General features: G+C 40.0%; 2 protein-coding genes across 2 annotated transcripts in view; both read left to right on the top strand.

The window, feature by feature from the left end:
• The first annotated feature begins 2,940 nt into the window (after window positions 1-2,940).
• LOC127902354 (uncharacterized) lies at window positions 2,941-5,221 on the top strand. The gene is made up of 4 exons (XM_052441261.1): window positions 2,941-4,005; window positions 4,121-4,264; window positions 4,625-5,065; window positions 5,186-5,221. The coding sequence occupies exons 1-4, from the start codon at window positions 2,941-2,943 to the stop codon at window positions 5,219-5,221; spliced, it is 1,686 nt and encodes a 561-aa protein (XP_052297221.1).
• A 412-nt stretch (window positions 5,222-5,633) lies between these two features.
• Window positions 5,634-16,265, top strand: part of LOC127902353 (importin subunit alpha-1a-like) — a 41,723-nt gene continuing 31,091 nt past the window's right edge. The window contains exon 1 of the mRNA XM_052441260.1: window positions 5,634-7,715. Within this exon, the coding sequence (XP_052297220.1) occupies window positions 5,634-7,706 (2,073 nt within the window). The 3' untranslated portion in view covers window positions 7,707-7,715. The remainder of the gene's footprint in view (window positions 7,716-16,265) is intronic.

The following is a 16,265-nucleotide window of genomic DNA, read 5'->3' as shown; positions in this document are numbered from 1 at the left end:
GATGAACCGAAGACAGCGTGCACAACAAGGTACGGGTCTTTCGAATTCCTTGTGATGCCTTTTGGCCTTACTAATGCACCCGCCACATTTTGCACACTCATGAACAAGGTACTCCAACCATTCCTCGACCGCTTTGTGGTCGTGTACTTGGATGACATAGTGGTGTATAGCACCACGCTCGAGGATCATGCCCGACATTTGCGACAAGTCCTCCAAGTACTTCGAGACAACGAGCTCTTCCTCAAACTAGAGAAGTGTTCGTTTGCCCAACAAGAGGTGGAGTTCCTTGGCCACAAGATTGCGGGCGGGAAGATCATGATGGAGAATGACAAAGTAAAGGCCATCCTCGAATGGAAACCTCCCTCGAAAGTGTCCGAGCTTCGCTCATTCCTTGGGCTAGTGAATTACTACCGACGCTTCATCCAGGGCTATTCAGCCAAGGTGGCACCCTTGACGGAAATAGAACGTGGCATTGGTCCGAAGAATGCCAACGCGCATTCGAGGAGTTGAAGAAGGCAATTTCGAAAGAACCAGTCCTTGCCCTTCCGGACCACACAAAGCCCTTCGAAGTGCAAACGGATGCCTCAGATTTCGCCATAGGTGGAGTCCTTATGCAAGAAAGCCACCCAATAGCGTTCGAGAGTCGAAAGCTAAATGACACGGAACGCCGCTACACGGTGCAAGAAAAGGAGATGACAGCCATCATACATTGCTTGCGGGTGTGGCGACATTACTTGCTAGGTTCTTACTTCACGATAATGACGGACAATGTGGCGACAAGCTACTTCCAAACTCAGAAGAAGTTGAGTCCGAAGCAAGCACGGTGGCAAGATTTCCTAGCAGAATTCGACTATCGGCTCGAGTACAAACCGGGTAAAGCCAATGTTGTTGCGGACGCTCTAAGCCGCAAGGCCGAATTGGCAACACTTAGCATGAGCCAACCGAAGTCCGACCTTGTCTCACGCATCAAGGAAGGCCTCCAACAAGATCCGCTAGCAAAGGATTTGCTGGAGAAGGTGCTCGAGGGAAAGACAAGGCGGTTTTGGCAAGAAGAAGGCATCCTCCTCACCAAGGGAGATCGGTTGTTCGTGCCAAGGTGGGGAAACTTACGGAAGGAAGTTATCAAGGAGTGCCACGGCTCCAAGTGGGCTGGTCACCCAGGAATTGAGCGCACCACCGCACTAGTACAAGCCTCGTATTTTTTGCCGCACATGAGGGACGACATCGAGGCATATGTGCGAACTTGCCTTGTGTGCCAACAAGACAAAGTAGATCATCAACTCCCAGCGGGGTTATTGGAGCCGCTGCCGTTAGCAACAAGGCCATGGGAAAGTGTCTCCATGGACTTCATCACATCGATGCCCAAGTCTGAAGGTTGCGAAAGCATCATGGTCGTTGTAGACCGATACAGCAAGTATGCTACATTCATTGCCGCACCTGTCGATTGCAAAGCGGACGAGGCAGCCCGCCTATTCGTCAAGCACATTGTGAAGCTTTGGGGAGTTCCGAAGAGCATTGTGAACGACCGAGACCCTCGGTTCACTGGGCGGTTTTGGACGGAGCTCTTTAAGATGTTGGGGACTGATCTCAAGTTCTCGGACAAGCTTCCACCCACAAACGGATGGGCAGACCGAGCGCATCAATGGCCTCCTCGAGATGTACCTGAGGCATTATGTGAGCGCTCACCAGCGGGATTGGGCGAAGCTACTCGACATCGCCCAATTTTCTTATAATTTACAGCGAAGTGAGGCTACGGGCAAGAGTCTGTTCAAGATCATCATGGGATTCCAGCCCATGACCCCCAATGCCATAGCCTCGAATTACGGAGGGAAAAGCCCCGCGGCACACAAGCTCGCCCGCGAATGGCATGAGGAAGCGGACATCACGCGAGCCTACCTTGACAAAGCCGCGAGGAAAATGAAGAAGTGGGCGGATACAAGGAGACGGCATGTTGAGTACAAGGAAGGTGATCAAGTCATGATCAAGCTCCTACCCCAACAATTCAAGACTTTGCGGAAAGTTCACAAGGAGTTAGTGAGACGCTACGAGGGACCCTTCCGAGTTGTTCAACGTGTGGGCAACGTCTCATATCAACTCCAACTTCCGCCAAGACTCAAGATCCATCCGGTCTTCCATGTGAGCCTTCTCAAGCCATATCACGAAGACATGGGAGAACCAAGTCGCGGAGAATCAAAGCGCGCGCCAACTACCGTTGTCACCGCATTCGACAAAGATGTGGACTACATCATTGCGGACCGCACGGTTTCGAGGAGGGGCGTGCCAGCACATAGCGAGTACTTGGTGAAATGGAAGAACCTCCCCGAGAGCGAAGCCACTTGGGAACGTGAAGATAATTTGTGGCAATTCGCTGAACACATCCAGAGGTTCAAGCACGAAAGCGCGACGAGGACGCCGCGAGCTTAAGTGGGGGAGGATGTTGCGGACCGCCCAATTCACTAGCCCAATTGCCCACAATTTCGGGCTAGAGAGCCAACACAAGGCCAAGAGTGCTAGCTTGGCCCAATTCCGGAAGGTTCTAGGAAAATCTAGCACATGTGAACATGTAAATATTCTAGAATGCTTTATACAATTCCAGCACATGTAAATAGCTAGGAAATTGTAGAATACTCTAGAGTTTGGAAAAGTTTGGCAAAGTTAGGCCAAGTTTGGCAAGCCACCCCCATAAATATGGGATGGCATTAGGCATTTGTATCCAACAAGAATTGTAATCTTTCTTTGTGTAATACAAGATCTTGCTTTGGCTCAATTGCTCTCTTCTCTTGTTCGAGAAGCTCTAGGCTTACTTAGCAACATTCGGCAAAGTTGTCTAAGTGCCGCACGGGTTAGCTGCGCAAAACACTCATCCCGTGACAAATAGCATCCATTGATGATTTGTTAATGTGTAGTATGGGATTGGGTTTATTTCAAGGTGTGAGTAAGATGGAAGTAGCACGAGCTCGAGTACACGCATTGGTGCACAAACTCAAAGCTTCTTGTATGCTGCTTAACCATATAAGCCAGAAGAAAGAGTTGTTTTCTATGCATGATGTTGTTCGCGATGTTGCCATATTAATTGCATCTACCGAACAAAATGTTTTTTCGGCGACAAATGAGCAAGTTGAAGGTTACCGGGAATGGTCCGACGAAAGTGCAATAAAGCTTTACACTTCAATCGTCTTACATGATATCAGGACTAATTTGCTTCCTGAAGTAGTGGAATCTCCTCAACTCAAACTTCTTTTTATATGCGCTGATCAGGAATCTTCGTCATTAACAATTCCAAACAAATTTTTCGAGAGGATGATGCAGGTCAGAGTTATAAACTTGACTAACATAAATCTAATGTCACTGCCCTCATCACTTGGTCTTCTGTCAAACCTTCGAACATTGAGTTTGGATAATTGCAAACTGCTTGATATAACTGTTGTACGAGACTTGAAGAAACTAGAGATTCTTTGCCTACGAGGTTCTAATATTAAGATGTTGCCTATAGAAGTAAGTGAATTGGCTCGGCTAAGGTTGCTTGGTTTGCGAGATTGTAGGGAACTAGAAGTTATTCCAGCAAATGTTTTATCAAATTTATCCCATTTAGAAGAACTGTATATAGGTTATAATAGCTTTGGTAAATGGGAGGTGGAGATGGAAGGGGTCAAGAATGCTAGCCTTCACGAGTTGAAGCATTTGACCTCTTTAGAGTTACATATCAAAGATGTCAACACTCTCCCAAGAGGCTTGTTCTTCCCGAAGCTCCAAAGGTACAAAATACATATCGGGGGTTATTATTACGCTGGCGTTTGGCGTAGAGAACTCAAAATCTGTCCGGATTCCAAGATTCGCTTGAAGGATGGACTGATCGTGCAACTACAGGGGATTGAAGACCTGGGATTATCTAAATTGCCAGAGCAAGATGTCGATTATTTTGTTAATGAATTAGCCAAAGTCGGTCCTTCACAACTCAAGCATCTCCATATCTGGAACCACCCCCCAAATCCGGCAGAGTCAAAGGTATGGTCGGTTCTTTTCACTTGGGATCTTGTATGTGTGCGTATATGAAAATAGTTGGTATTATCATTCCTAATGCTAAACTTATTGTACTAAGATTTAAAGATCTTGTATCTAGGCATTAAGATTGTGCTTACAATTAAGATTGTACCTAAAATCGAGACACCTTCAATGTCAACAGAGACGGGAGGAATCAACAGATGTTATGCAGTCACACGAAATCATTTTGGAGGACAATGTCAATGCACTTTTCGTTGAGAAGGTTGGTTATTCTAAATTTTTGTCTGAAGTGTTGTGCAGTGTAAAAAATACATTCTCAGAGAAAAGAAAAGATACTCGACACTATAAGTGAATTAATAATAATAATAAACATCATGTTACGAAATACTAAATATGTTTTGATTACTAAATTAAAAAAAAACCAATAAATTGATTCACATTATGACTTGTCATTTTCTTTAATAAATGTCTTTGGAACACATGTGTCAATTCCGTAAGGAATAATTTGGAAACATGATTAATAGTTGTTTGTATGAAAGACTGAAAAGAACTATAGCAAGAGAAAGAGTAATTTTATTGATTTGTCTATCAACAAAATTGCAAGTTAATTTTTTTGGAGCAGGTTGCGTTACCGAAGTTGGAGAACTTGGAGTTGGATTCAATAAATGTTGAGAGGATTTGGCAAAGCCATGTTGCTGTCATGTCTTGTGGTAGTCAGAATTTAACGCACTTGACCCTATACAACTGTATGAATTTAAGATGTCTATTTTCATCTTCTACAGTTAGTAATAACACCTTTGTTCGACTCCAACGCATTGAGATAGAAAACTGCCGTGTCCTGGAAGAATTAATAGTTGTGGAGAACCAGGAAGAAAGGAAGAATAGTATTGTAATATTTCCTCAGTTACAATATCTAAAGATGGATGATCTTGAAAAGCTCAGAAATTTCTGCACAGGAGATGTAGATATTCTCGAATTTCCATCCTTCAAGGAATTAATTATAATTCGATGTCCTGAATTCTTGATGAGATATAAAAGAACTACTAATATCTTGACAGAAAAGGTAAGTACATAAATTTCATAATCGATATTTCAATTTTTATGTATGTTCCTTCAAAATTTATATTGAAGAGCTTAGAGTTATACTGTCATTGCCTTCATCACTTCGTTTTGTTACAAAAAGTCAAGCTGTCAGCAGCGTAACTCTCTTACAGATTAGTATATAACATTCATTCATAATTATTCTGCATATTATGTGCATTATTATTATTATTTTACAAAAGGTAAAATTTATTGGATAAATATATTGCGTAGGCTAGTGATAGCTTATAATTCTCTTCTATTTTTTAAAATTTCCTCATACGTTCACAGTATTTAATTTTGTGAAATGGTTAGAATGAACATCAACTGATCCATCTTGTTCCTCTTTTTTTTTTTTTTTGTGGTTCTGATCGATTACTCAGGTATTCCCTAATTTGGAAGAATTGATAGTAGATGCAAAGCATATAATAACAAATACATGTTTATTTTCGGAAGACTTGCTTTGCAAACTTAAATGCCTTCATGTGGTGTCTGATGATGAGTCAACTACTATGTTATCACTTGATGATTTTCTCCAGAGATTTCACACCATGAAAGTCGTCCAAATAGGAGGACATCCTAAGAGGTTCTCAAAAGAAAAGGCTGAAAATGGGATGAAAGTATTCATAAGAGATGCAAACAAGTATTGTGATCTGAAGCACATTTTGAAACAAGAGTCCTCCATTACGAACAACTTGGTTATTCTACGCGTGTCATCGTGTCAGCATTTGATCAATCTAGTGCCATCCTGGACAACCTTTCAGAATCTTACAACTCTAGGGGTATCAGGTTGCGGAAGACTGAGAAACGTGTTAACATCCTCAATAGCAAAGACTCTAGTGCGACTCAGAGAAATGACGATACAATCATGCGTTATGATAACAGAAATAATAGTGGCAGATGATAATGTTGCAGCAAAGGATGAGGTCGTTGCTTTCAGCAAATTGAAGGAGTTGAAGCTTTTATACTTAGAAAGTCTGACAAGCTTCTGCTCTAGCAATTGTGCCTTGAAATTCCCATCTTTAGAAATATTACTCGTGCATGAGTGCCCCAACATGAAGATTTTCTCTGAAGGAGAATTAAGCACACCCAAGTTACACAAAGTGCAGCTGTGGTATGAAGCATGTTGGTTTTGGAAGGGCGACCTTAATAAAACCATACAGCAGGTACATACTAATCAACAATCAGCTTTTTCCCTCTCTTGCTTTTTCTCACTCCAAACCCCTAACTTAATTTCTTCCTCCTGCTCCTGCCCCCAATCTCAAACTAAGTTGGGAAGCTTTCCCGCGTTGGTTGCTGGGGTTTGGTCAGATGACAATAGCTTGCAGCTGGAAGCAACTACTCTGTCCCGAAAACTGCTTTCATTTGACAGGAATCCACCAATTGAGAAAGTCATACAATCTGGCGTTGTCCCGCGCTTTGTTGAGTTTCTTATGAGGGAAGACTATCCCCAACTTCAGTATGAGGCTGCTTGGGTTCTTATAAACATTGCTTCTGGAACTTCGGAGAACACTAATGTGGTGATTGACCACGGCGCTGTTCCAATATTTGTGAAGCTACTTTCTTCTCCAAGTGATGATGTCCGCGAGCAGGCTGTTTGGGCATTGGGAAATGTTGCTGGTGACTCACCTAGATGCCGTGATCTTGTGCTTAGTCAAGGCGCTTTGATTCCATTGCTGGCAGAGTTAAATGAGCATGCTAAGCTTTCAATGCTAAGAAATGCCACACGGACATTGTCCAATTTCTGCAGGGGCAAGCCAGAGCCACCTTTTGATCAGGTGAGGCCAGCTCTTCCGGCGCTTGCGCAGCTTGTTCATTCAAACGATGAAGATGTCTTGACTGATGCCTGCTGGTCACTCTCCTATCTTGCTGATGGTACGAATGACAAAATTCAAGCTGTGATCGAGGCAGGTGTCTGTCCACGACTTGTTGAGCTCCTTGGCCATCCATCACCCTCGGTGCTCAGTCCTGCCCTGCGGACTGTTGGAAATATTGTGACGGGAGATGATTTCCAGACTCAATGTATAATTAACCATGGTGCAGTGCCATACCTTTTGGACATGTTGGTCCACAATCATGAAGAGATCATCAAGAAGGAAATCAGCTGGATTATTTCAAATATTACAGCTGGAAACAGGGAACAGATTCAGGCAGTAATTGATGCTGGCTTAATTCGTCCCATTGTCAATCTGCTTCAAAATGCTGAATTTGATACAAAGAAGGAGGCCGCTTGGGCAATTTCAAATGCCACCTCGGGTGGTACTCAGGAGCAAATCAAGCACCTTGTGAGAGAGGGGTGTGTAAAACCATTGTGTGATCTCCTTCTATGCTCGGATCCAGAGATCGTCACTGTTTGCCTAATAGGATTAGAGAACATTTTGAAGGTCGGGGAAGCTGAAAGGAATATGGGTACCACCATTGGAGATGTTAATCAATATGCCCAGTTCGTTGAGGAGGCTGGGGGATTAGAAAAGATAGAAAATCTACAAAGTCATGACAACAACGAGATCCATGAGAAGTCAGTAAAGATTTTCAAGACATACTGGTGTGGCCGTGTGGTTGGCCTCAGCTTGGTTTACCGTATGCAGGGAATGAGGAGGAAGATGCACTGGGCAGTAATGTGATAACCAATGGTAAGGTCTATTAATTATCATTATTATTATTATTACTTCGAGTCAGCTTTCAGATTTTAAAACAACGCTCATGATCTTGTTTCTTTCATTTGATGATTTCAGGTTGAAGGGTGGAACAGTCCTTTATCCATGACGTTGCAGGATATACGGTAGACAGATTCTTTTCTTAGCATTCATTATGTTACCAAATTTCAATTTGTAGGCACCCCAAAGACTTTTCAAGTACCATATTTTAGTTAATAATTAATTAAAGATGCATGTGTGAATCAGGAATCATGCTTGTGCGTGCGTGCCTTGAGTTAAAATGCATTGGAATGCTCGAGTGTTTTGGTTGTTATAATGATGAAACTAGCCATTAAATGCGAACATTATTATTTAACATTTTAGTAGTGATGCAATTTTAAATGCTCGAGTGAGTTGAGTTAATCATTCTAATCATGCAATTTTTTCATGAAGATAATTTAATATTTTAGTAGTGAAATTCATTGGAGTAGCATTCGAACATTATTAGCTTCATTCCTCTGGAAATTCAACGTACATGAATGATACCCATTAATTACACATATATATTTTTGAAAAAAGATTAATTTTTTCCAGCGATTTTTTTATAAATTATGATTTAGAATATAAGAGTTAAAAATTAACAATTAAAAACTAATATATTTCTTTCACCTATAAATGCGAACATTATTATTATAAGTATGAACTAAAAATTATTAGATGTTATATTATTTTGCATTTGATTAAATACAATCCTTATGATACAGACTCAAAATAAAAAGATTTGTTGATAGGAATTTATTGGAGCATGCATGATGGAGTGCTCATCTAGTTCCAAATTCTGAACTTTCTTAAAGTTTGAGAAAACCACACTCATACACCATATGTTGCAACAATTTTTTTGGACTTTTAAGAGTGTCCAAGATCTTTAACTGGATAATTTCTCATATATGATGTTACTTGCAAAAGAATTATTTTTATTTTTATTTTCTAGGTACATTAGTCTTTTTTATTTTAAATGAACCAATTTATGACTAAGGTCCAATTGAAACGACCCGCCCCGCACTCCCCCATGGCGAGTCTATCTAAACTCGTAAAATCAAAAGTATTCAATAAAAATTTCGGCAGAATCTCCTTTAAAAACAAAACATATCCAATCCTGCACGTTACAAAAATAACACTCCCAAAATAATTCAATATCCAACCATCCTCCATAGCCAACTTCTCACATCAACATATCAAATATCACCCAAATCATCCGAATATTAAAACACAACGATTATCCTTAATAACATAAAATAATAATTAAACCCAACTCGCAAAAATTCTAAATATAATAAATAAAATCCACGACTCCTAGCACCATCACGTGACCACAATATCAAACTAACGTTCGCTACTGGGTTGACTGATATACCTGTAAATCTCCTGTGGGGGGAAAAATATATAAAAATAAAAGAGGGGTGAGTATAAAACTCAATGAGCTCAGTGAGTGGATAGTAAGTGCTGACAATTAAATAAATTATTTAAAATCATTTAATCTTTCTCAAATCAATTTCTCAAATCTTTTCTTAAATCAATTTCAATTCCGTAAATCAATTCTCAAATCAATTTCTCAAAATATCATAAACTCATTTAATTCAAATCAAATACTGAATACTAAAAACTGTCATCAAACAAGTACCCAGGGGATAATCTGATCATATCCGGGCTTCAACGGCCAGGCAATGACGCACTATCTGGGTAACGTCACGCCCCGAAGCCACAACAGATAGATGGGGACGATCTCATCTCATATCTCATATCTCATATATCTGTACTGTTCATGCATAAGCCCCCAAAAGGCAAAAGTATCCAAACACACGGCCTAAAGCCTCTATGTGTGCTCAGACGGCCCCAAAGGCCTCTATCTCATCTTATATGTATCTCTTTTCTGTATCTCTTTTCTCATCTCATATTATCTGTTTCTCTGTATTTGGGGGGAAGGATACTGTCTAATGATTTCAAAAACAACATCTACATAAACATATAATCTCATCTGAAATCTCTTTTTCTTTCTATTCAACATATCTCAAATCTGCTCAATTCTAATACCATACTTTTACTCAAAAACGATAATAAAATCATTACTCAAACTCATTCTCCATAATAATAATACTCATAAATAAAAATCAACTTTCTGAAAAATCATTAAATCGAAGCATTAAATACTTATATATCAAAACATACTGCACTGTATTATAAAATCAGCATATACTCTTAAAATAGATTTTGTATATTCCACTCACAGTGATGATATCTAAACTCGGTATCAACGACGTCCACAAGTTGATTCTCGTTCGCGGATGCGGATCCTCCTAAATCACGGAAATTCCATAATCATTCTCCGTAAATTATAAAATATAACCAATTTAATAAATCTCGAAACGAATATCTATTCACGATAAACTATTCCCACATGAGTAAAATTACCAAAATGCCCCTACAGGCCATAATTACCAACATACCCCCAACAACAATATGTTACCGACTTATCCTCAAACATCATTATTTACCAAATTATCCTCATAATTGTCAATTACCAAATTGTCCTCAATTCAGATTACATAAATTAACCACATTGTCTGAAATTACGAAATTACCCTCGGGTCCTAAAATTACCAAAATGTCCTTAACGAGTTAAATTACCGAATTACCCTCGAAATCACAAATTACATCACTGCCCACACTCAAAATTACCAAAATGTCCATTATTTACATAAAATTACACAATCACCCCCAAAAGTCCATGAAGTCCGGTCAACGTTGACCGGACTTCAGTCAACGGCGACGGGGAGCTTAGGTCTGCTAGTTCCGGCCTCGGTGAGTCCAACAGTGGTGGCCGTGAGTTGCCACACGCGCTGCCGGCGGCGGATCGAAGCTCCAAAGTTCTGCACGTTTCCGGTGGTCGTTCGGCGAGTTCCCGGCGTCCCCGGTGGTCGTGGCTGGTCGGGAAATGTTGCTGGGGATGGGAGGAACCAGTTCCAAGTGGTGGCGTTTCAAAAATCCGGCAGAATCAACGGCGGCAAAAACGGGTCTTGGCCGCAACTTTCCGAGCTCGATCGCCGGCGTTCTGGCCAGTTTCCGGCGACGACAACAGCGGGGATGCGACGGTCATCTTCCAAGCTTCGAATCGATACCAAGCACGGCCGGTAAGGTGGCCGGAGTTGGGAGATCCGTCCAGGTCAAACTCGCGGGTTCGGGTCGGTCAAACGGGTCAAACGGGTCAACTCTCTCTTTCTCTCTCTCTCTCTCTCTCTCAAAGTGAAGCAAACCCGTTTCCAATTTATAAAATCCCGCTCTTTTTTTTTTTTTGGGCTTAATACAAATTAAGCAAATTTCGGACCCGTTACGACAATAAATACAACCGTCGGCGCGTGTAATCGAGCTCAATTTATCCCGATTAATATGTCGTGACGAAATTAAAAATTAATAGAGAAGAAGAAAAATAAAATCGGCACTTTATTAAGAAATTTCAAGTGCGTATATTAGACCAATCTAAAAGGTTACTGAAAAAATTAAAAATTTATTCCTTTATTAACTATTAAAAAATATCTATTTTTTTTCAAAAAAGTTTTAAAAAAAACTTTGGGCTTGAAATAGATCAATCATGTTATAGGCTTAGATATCTAAGTTTTTGGTTCTAAAGTCGATGTAAGAGTGACAAGGAGCTACGCAAGTCCAAGCGAGCACCCAAACCCAACAACAAATATGAAGAATATGCATGGGCACATGCAAGCAACCATGCAAGTCATGCATGAGGTGGGCATCACGTGGAAGTATGTCCTGACTCCTTCAAGGACTCTTCAAGGATGCAACGGGAAGGCTTTACTATGTCAAGCCAATTATTGATGGAGAATTTATATTTAAACATGTTTCCTTTAAAATTGTTATTTGCTTCGAATTTATAACTAAGTAGTTTATTTGATATTAACTACTTTATTTCATTAACTTTGTTCCACTTGGCTTCATTCCACTTGGAAGGAGAAGCTAACCTATGGTGGCAGTGGCTTAAGAAATCTTATCAAGAGGAAGGATGAGACGTGACTTGGGAAATCTTCATAGAGGAGCTATGGGCGAGGTTTGGGCCAACAAATTGCAAGGACTTCGACGAGACGCTATCCAGGGTCAAGCAAACCGGCACTCTTCGAGATTACCAGAAAGAATTTAAGAGGCTTGGCAACCGGGTTCAAGGGTGGACTCAAAACGCTCTTGTCGGCACATTCATAGGAGGACTGAAACCCGAGATATCTGAGGAAATCCGGCTGTTCAAACCGAGAACTCTTAAAGAAGCAATCAGTTTGGCAAGAATGAGAGATGAACAATTACAGCGACAGAAGAGGCTGATGAGATCACCGATTTTCAGCCATTCACCTCTACCACAAATCTTCAACAACCGCGCTTTACCAGCAGTACCAATTAAAAAGCTTTCTTGGGATGAGATGCAAAGGCGAAGGGCCCAAGGCTTGTGCTTCAATTGTAATGATAAATTCACTGTAGGTCATTGATAACTCTATGAAATAAGAGTTATCATGGAACTTTTAGACTTAAATCAATAATACTTCGAGAGTAAATAATGTGTTTCTATTGCATTTTTGTTATATTTTACATAAATAATCATTTTAGTCAGTCTTAATAAGGTTTGCTCGATTTAAAGTAATTTGTGCTCAAATTGTGTGCATAATTGTAGGTTTCCAGAAGCTTATAATTCATGGAAGTAATGTTATGCAATAGGCTTGCAAAAATAAGGAAGAACTTAGCTACAAAAGAATTGAAACAAATCTAGAACAGTGCAGTTGCTATAGCCGTTGCTGTAGCAACATTGTTGTAACAATCCTGGAACAACGACAGAAAAAATTTTGTACGGGATAACTGCATAATTGCGATTTGCAGTTTTCTAATCTGACTTATGCGCGACCTAGGCTTTCGTTTACCCTAATTTTCAATTATAAAAGAAGCACATATCATAAAGAATGGAGGAGTCGTCACCCAAGGAAAAAGACACAAAGAAACAAAAGAAAAACAAGATTCAAGAGAGAGATTGAAGGCTACACAAGAGGAAAAATTGCAGAGATCAATTGGCAGCTCAATCCTTCTTATCCTTCTCTTGTTTTCATGTTTTCTATTTATTCCTGGGGATGTGTTTCATGGCTGAAACTTTGTTCTTTATTTTTCTTTTGCAAACCATGAACTAAATTTATTTGTGGTTGACTGATAAACAATCTTGATGGTTTATTGACTGAATATATGTGTTGCTGCATGTTTGCTGTATGTTTGCTGTATGTTTGCTGTAGCAATTTGTTTTGATAGTATTTATTTTTATTCATTATTTCGGTTGATCACTCATTTAATGATACAAGTTAGGAGAGAGCTGTAAAAGGGTCTATCTTAGTGGAACATATCAGAGCAATACTTGGTTTTAGATTTGGTTTCTTGGATTGAGTTTAACTTATCCCAAAAGGGCCATGCTTAATCTAAAATTAGTGATGAACTAGTCATATGGATTCACCTTGTAGGGTAAATAAAACCTAAGCGTGTAATGTTATATTTTATGTTGGCATAACAATTGATCACTGTTATGTTACATATAGATATAAGATATCCAACATGCAACGGCTAAGGATGCATAAAGATTCTGTCCAATACTGTAGCAGATACTGCAGCAACAGAGCCAACTATTAGAAAATAGTCAAGACCATTAGGAGAGTTTATTCACTCAATTACTTTATATTCATATTGACTTTATCTTTGAGATTGACGTGATAATTTACTTTGTTGCGTTTGATTTATTACGTTTTTATTTTAATTAATATATTAGTTTCATTAATTGTTTTATTTTATTTTAGCACAAATTTTGCACTGTTAAGATTGGTGTAGCAAATCTGATAACATCAATCTCTGTGGAGACAATCTTGGATACTCATCACTTTATTACTTGTTGTGTACACTTGCACATTGACACGAATAGCATTAGTATTTATACCCAACAGTCATAAGTGCACAAAAGCACAGTTGTTAATCCTTGAAGCCGAAGATGAAGAGAACATACCTGAAGAATCTACAGCAACGACAGAGCTTGAGAGTGAAACAGGGGAACACGTGAAACCTAAAATCACATTCTATGCCTTGATGGGTTGGGCTGCTCCACAGACCATGAGGGTAAGGGCCAAGATCGATTTGCACAAAATTGTTGTGCTGATAGACAACGGCTCAACACACAATTTCATCAATGCACGTTTGGCCAGTGTGCTTTAGCTTCCCATACAACCAACACCAGCTTTTTCAGTAAGAGTGGCCAACAGAGAAAAAGTAATATGCGAAGGAAAACATGAGAAGGTATACGTCTTGATCCAAGATGTTCCATTTGAACTTACATTATATTCATTGCCAATTACGGGCCTAGACATGGTGCTCGGCATTCAATGGTTGGAAAACTTAGGGTCGATAGTTTGCAATTGGAAGGCATTGACAATGGATTTTGATTGAAATAATAAAAAACGATGGTTACAAGGCTTGGGACCTCAAATGATTCAAGCCTCCTCCCTGACTGAAGTGACGAAAGAAATAAGGCAAAGGCAATCAGTGTTTGCGATATGTCTTCAAATCAATATAGAAGACTCATATGCCACGGCACCGACTAGCATAGAAGGATTATTGGAGGAATATTCTTAGTTGTTTCATAAACCTAAACACCTGCTACCAGCAAGGGAAATTGATCGCCGAATTACACTCAAAGAAGGAGCTGAGCCGATTAATGTAAGACCTTACCGTTATGCTTACTTTCAAAAAGTAGAGATTGAAAAACAAGTGCACGAGATGTTGACTTCAGCGCTCATTCGGTCAAGCGCTAGCCCCTTCTCATCACCGGTTCTTTTAGTCGAGAAAAAAGATGGCAACTAGAGGTTTTGCACCGATTACCGATCGCTTAATGAAGTGACAGTTAAGGACCGATTTCCAATCCCAACTGTAGAAGACATGCTTGATGAACTACATGGCGTAACATACTTCACCAAGCTTGACCTTAGAGCTGGTTACCACCAGGTACGGGTGCACCCATAAGATATACATAAGATGGCCTTTCGCACACACAACGGCCATTATGAATACATGGTAATGCCGCTTGGCCTATACAACGCCCCTTCTACTTTTCCAGCTATTATGAATGCTATTTTTCGGTCTCAACTTCGAAAATTTATATTAGTCTTCTTTGACGATATCCTGATTTATAGCACGACATGGGACTGTCATCTTAACCATGTTCGACAAGCATTAGAAATCCTTAAAACAGCAGCGATTTTTTGTCAAAGCCAACAAATGTAATTTCGGCCAACAAGAACTTGAATACTTGGGGCCTATAGTGACTTGTCACGGCGTGAAAGTAATTGAATGAAAGATTTCAGCAATGGTATCTTGGCCACAGCCGCAGAATGTCTCAGAGTTGAGGGGATTTCTAAGCCTAACCGGATACTACCATAAATTTGTACGTGGATATGGGTTGTTGGCTTAGCCTCTAAAAAATCTACTGAAGAAAGGCCAATTCTGTTGGAGTAAAGAGGCAGAAACAGCGTTAAAAGCACTCAAGCTCGCCATGACGCAAACTCATATTCTTGCTATGCCCAATTTTAATAATGTGTTCATAACTGAAACTGATGCATCAGGTGGCGGCATTGGAACCGTGCTTCAACAAAATGGCAGACCTATAGCATTCATGAGCCGAGCATTAGGATTGGCAAAGAAGGCTTGGTCGACTTATGCAAAAGAGATGTTAGCAGTGGTAGAAGCCGTGAGAACGTGGAAGCCTTATCTATTGGGGCAACGGTTTATGATACAGATGGATCAGCGAAGTCTTAAGTATCTCCTGGAACAAAAGATAGCCACACACGATCAGCAACAATGGATGGTCAAGCTAATGGGATATGATTATGAGATACAGTATAGACCTGGCAAAGAGAACGCGGCCGCCGATGCACTCTCAAGACAAACGAACAGCCCCACACTCACGTATCACTATGGGGAGAAATAAAAAAAGTTGTGCTAGAAGATGAGTATTTGAAACAAGTCACACAACTGTTAAGCAAGCTGACCAAGATTACCAAAAGGAAAGTCATCAACAGTCAAGTCAACAAAGGGTTTATCACTCCACACAGCTTGCTCACGTCAAAGCTATTTGTCAAGGAATATCTCCAGCACGATTTTTACACTTGAATGCCAATATCATGTCGGAATATTTCATTCCTATTTTATAAAGATATTGTGCAATAGTTTAGGAAGTTACTTATTTTTCCTTTAATATTATTAAGCCTTTCAACGGCTACTTTGTCTTTATTTTGTATAAATAACTCTGTAAATTTCATTAAAATTACAGAACAAGAATTATACTCTTCATAGAATTTCTTTCATGGTATCAGAGCCAGCCATGAGTACTAGCAATATAACCTCTTCATCCTTTATCAAAGAGCCAAGTCTAAATATTCAGTCTTTTCATCAATGCTCAAGTCTTGTGTCCATTAA

Source organism: Citrus sinensis, chromosome 5 (genome assembly GCF_022201045.2).
Source record: "Citrus sinensis cultivar Valencia sweet orange chromosome 5, DVS_A1.0, whole genome shotgun sequence".
Classification (NCBI taxonomy): Eukaryota; Viridiplantae; Streptophyta; class Magnoliopsida; order Sapindales; family Rutaceae; genus Citrus; species Citrus sinensis.
The sequence above is the reverse complement of the archived record's forward strand: the minus strand, read 5'-3'. Positions and strand labels throughout refer to the sequence as shown.

Coding starts and splice junctions, on each gene's coding strand:
- LOC127902354 (XM_052441261.1), top strand. CDS start 2,941: ATGGAAGTAGCACGAGCTCGAGTACACGCATTGGTGCACAAACTCAAA. Junction 4,006..4,120: donor CAAATCCGGCAGAGTCAAAG/GTATGGTCGGTT, acceptor TCTTGTATCTAG/GCATTAAGATTGTGCTTACA. Junction 4,265..4,624: donor ATGCACTTTTCGTTGAGAAG/GTTGGTTATTCT, acceptor TTTTTGGAGCAG/GTTGCGTTACCGAAGTTGGA.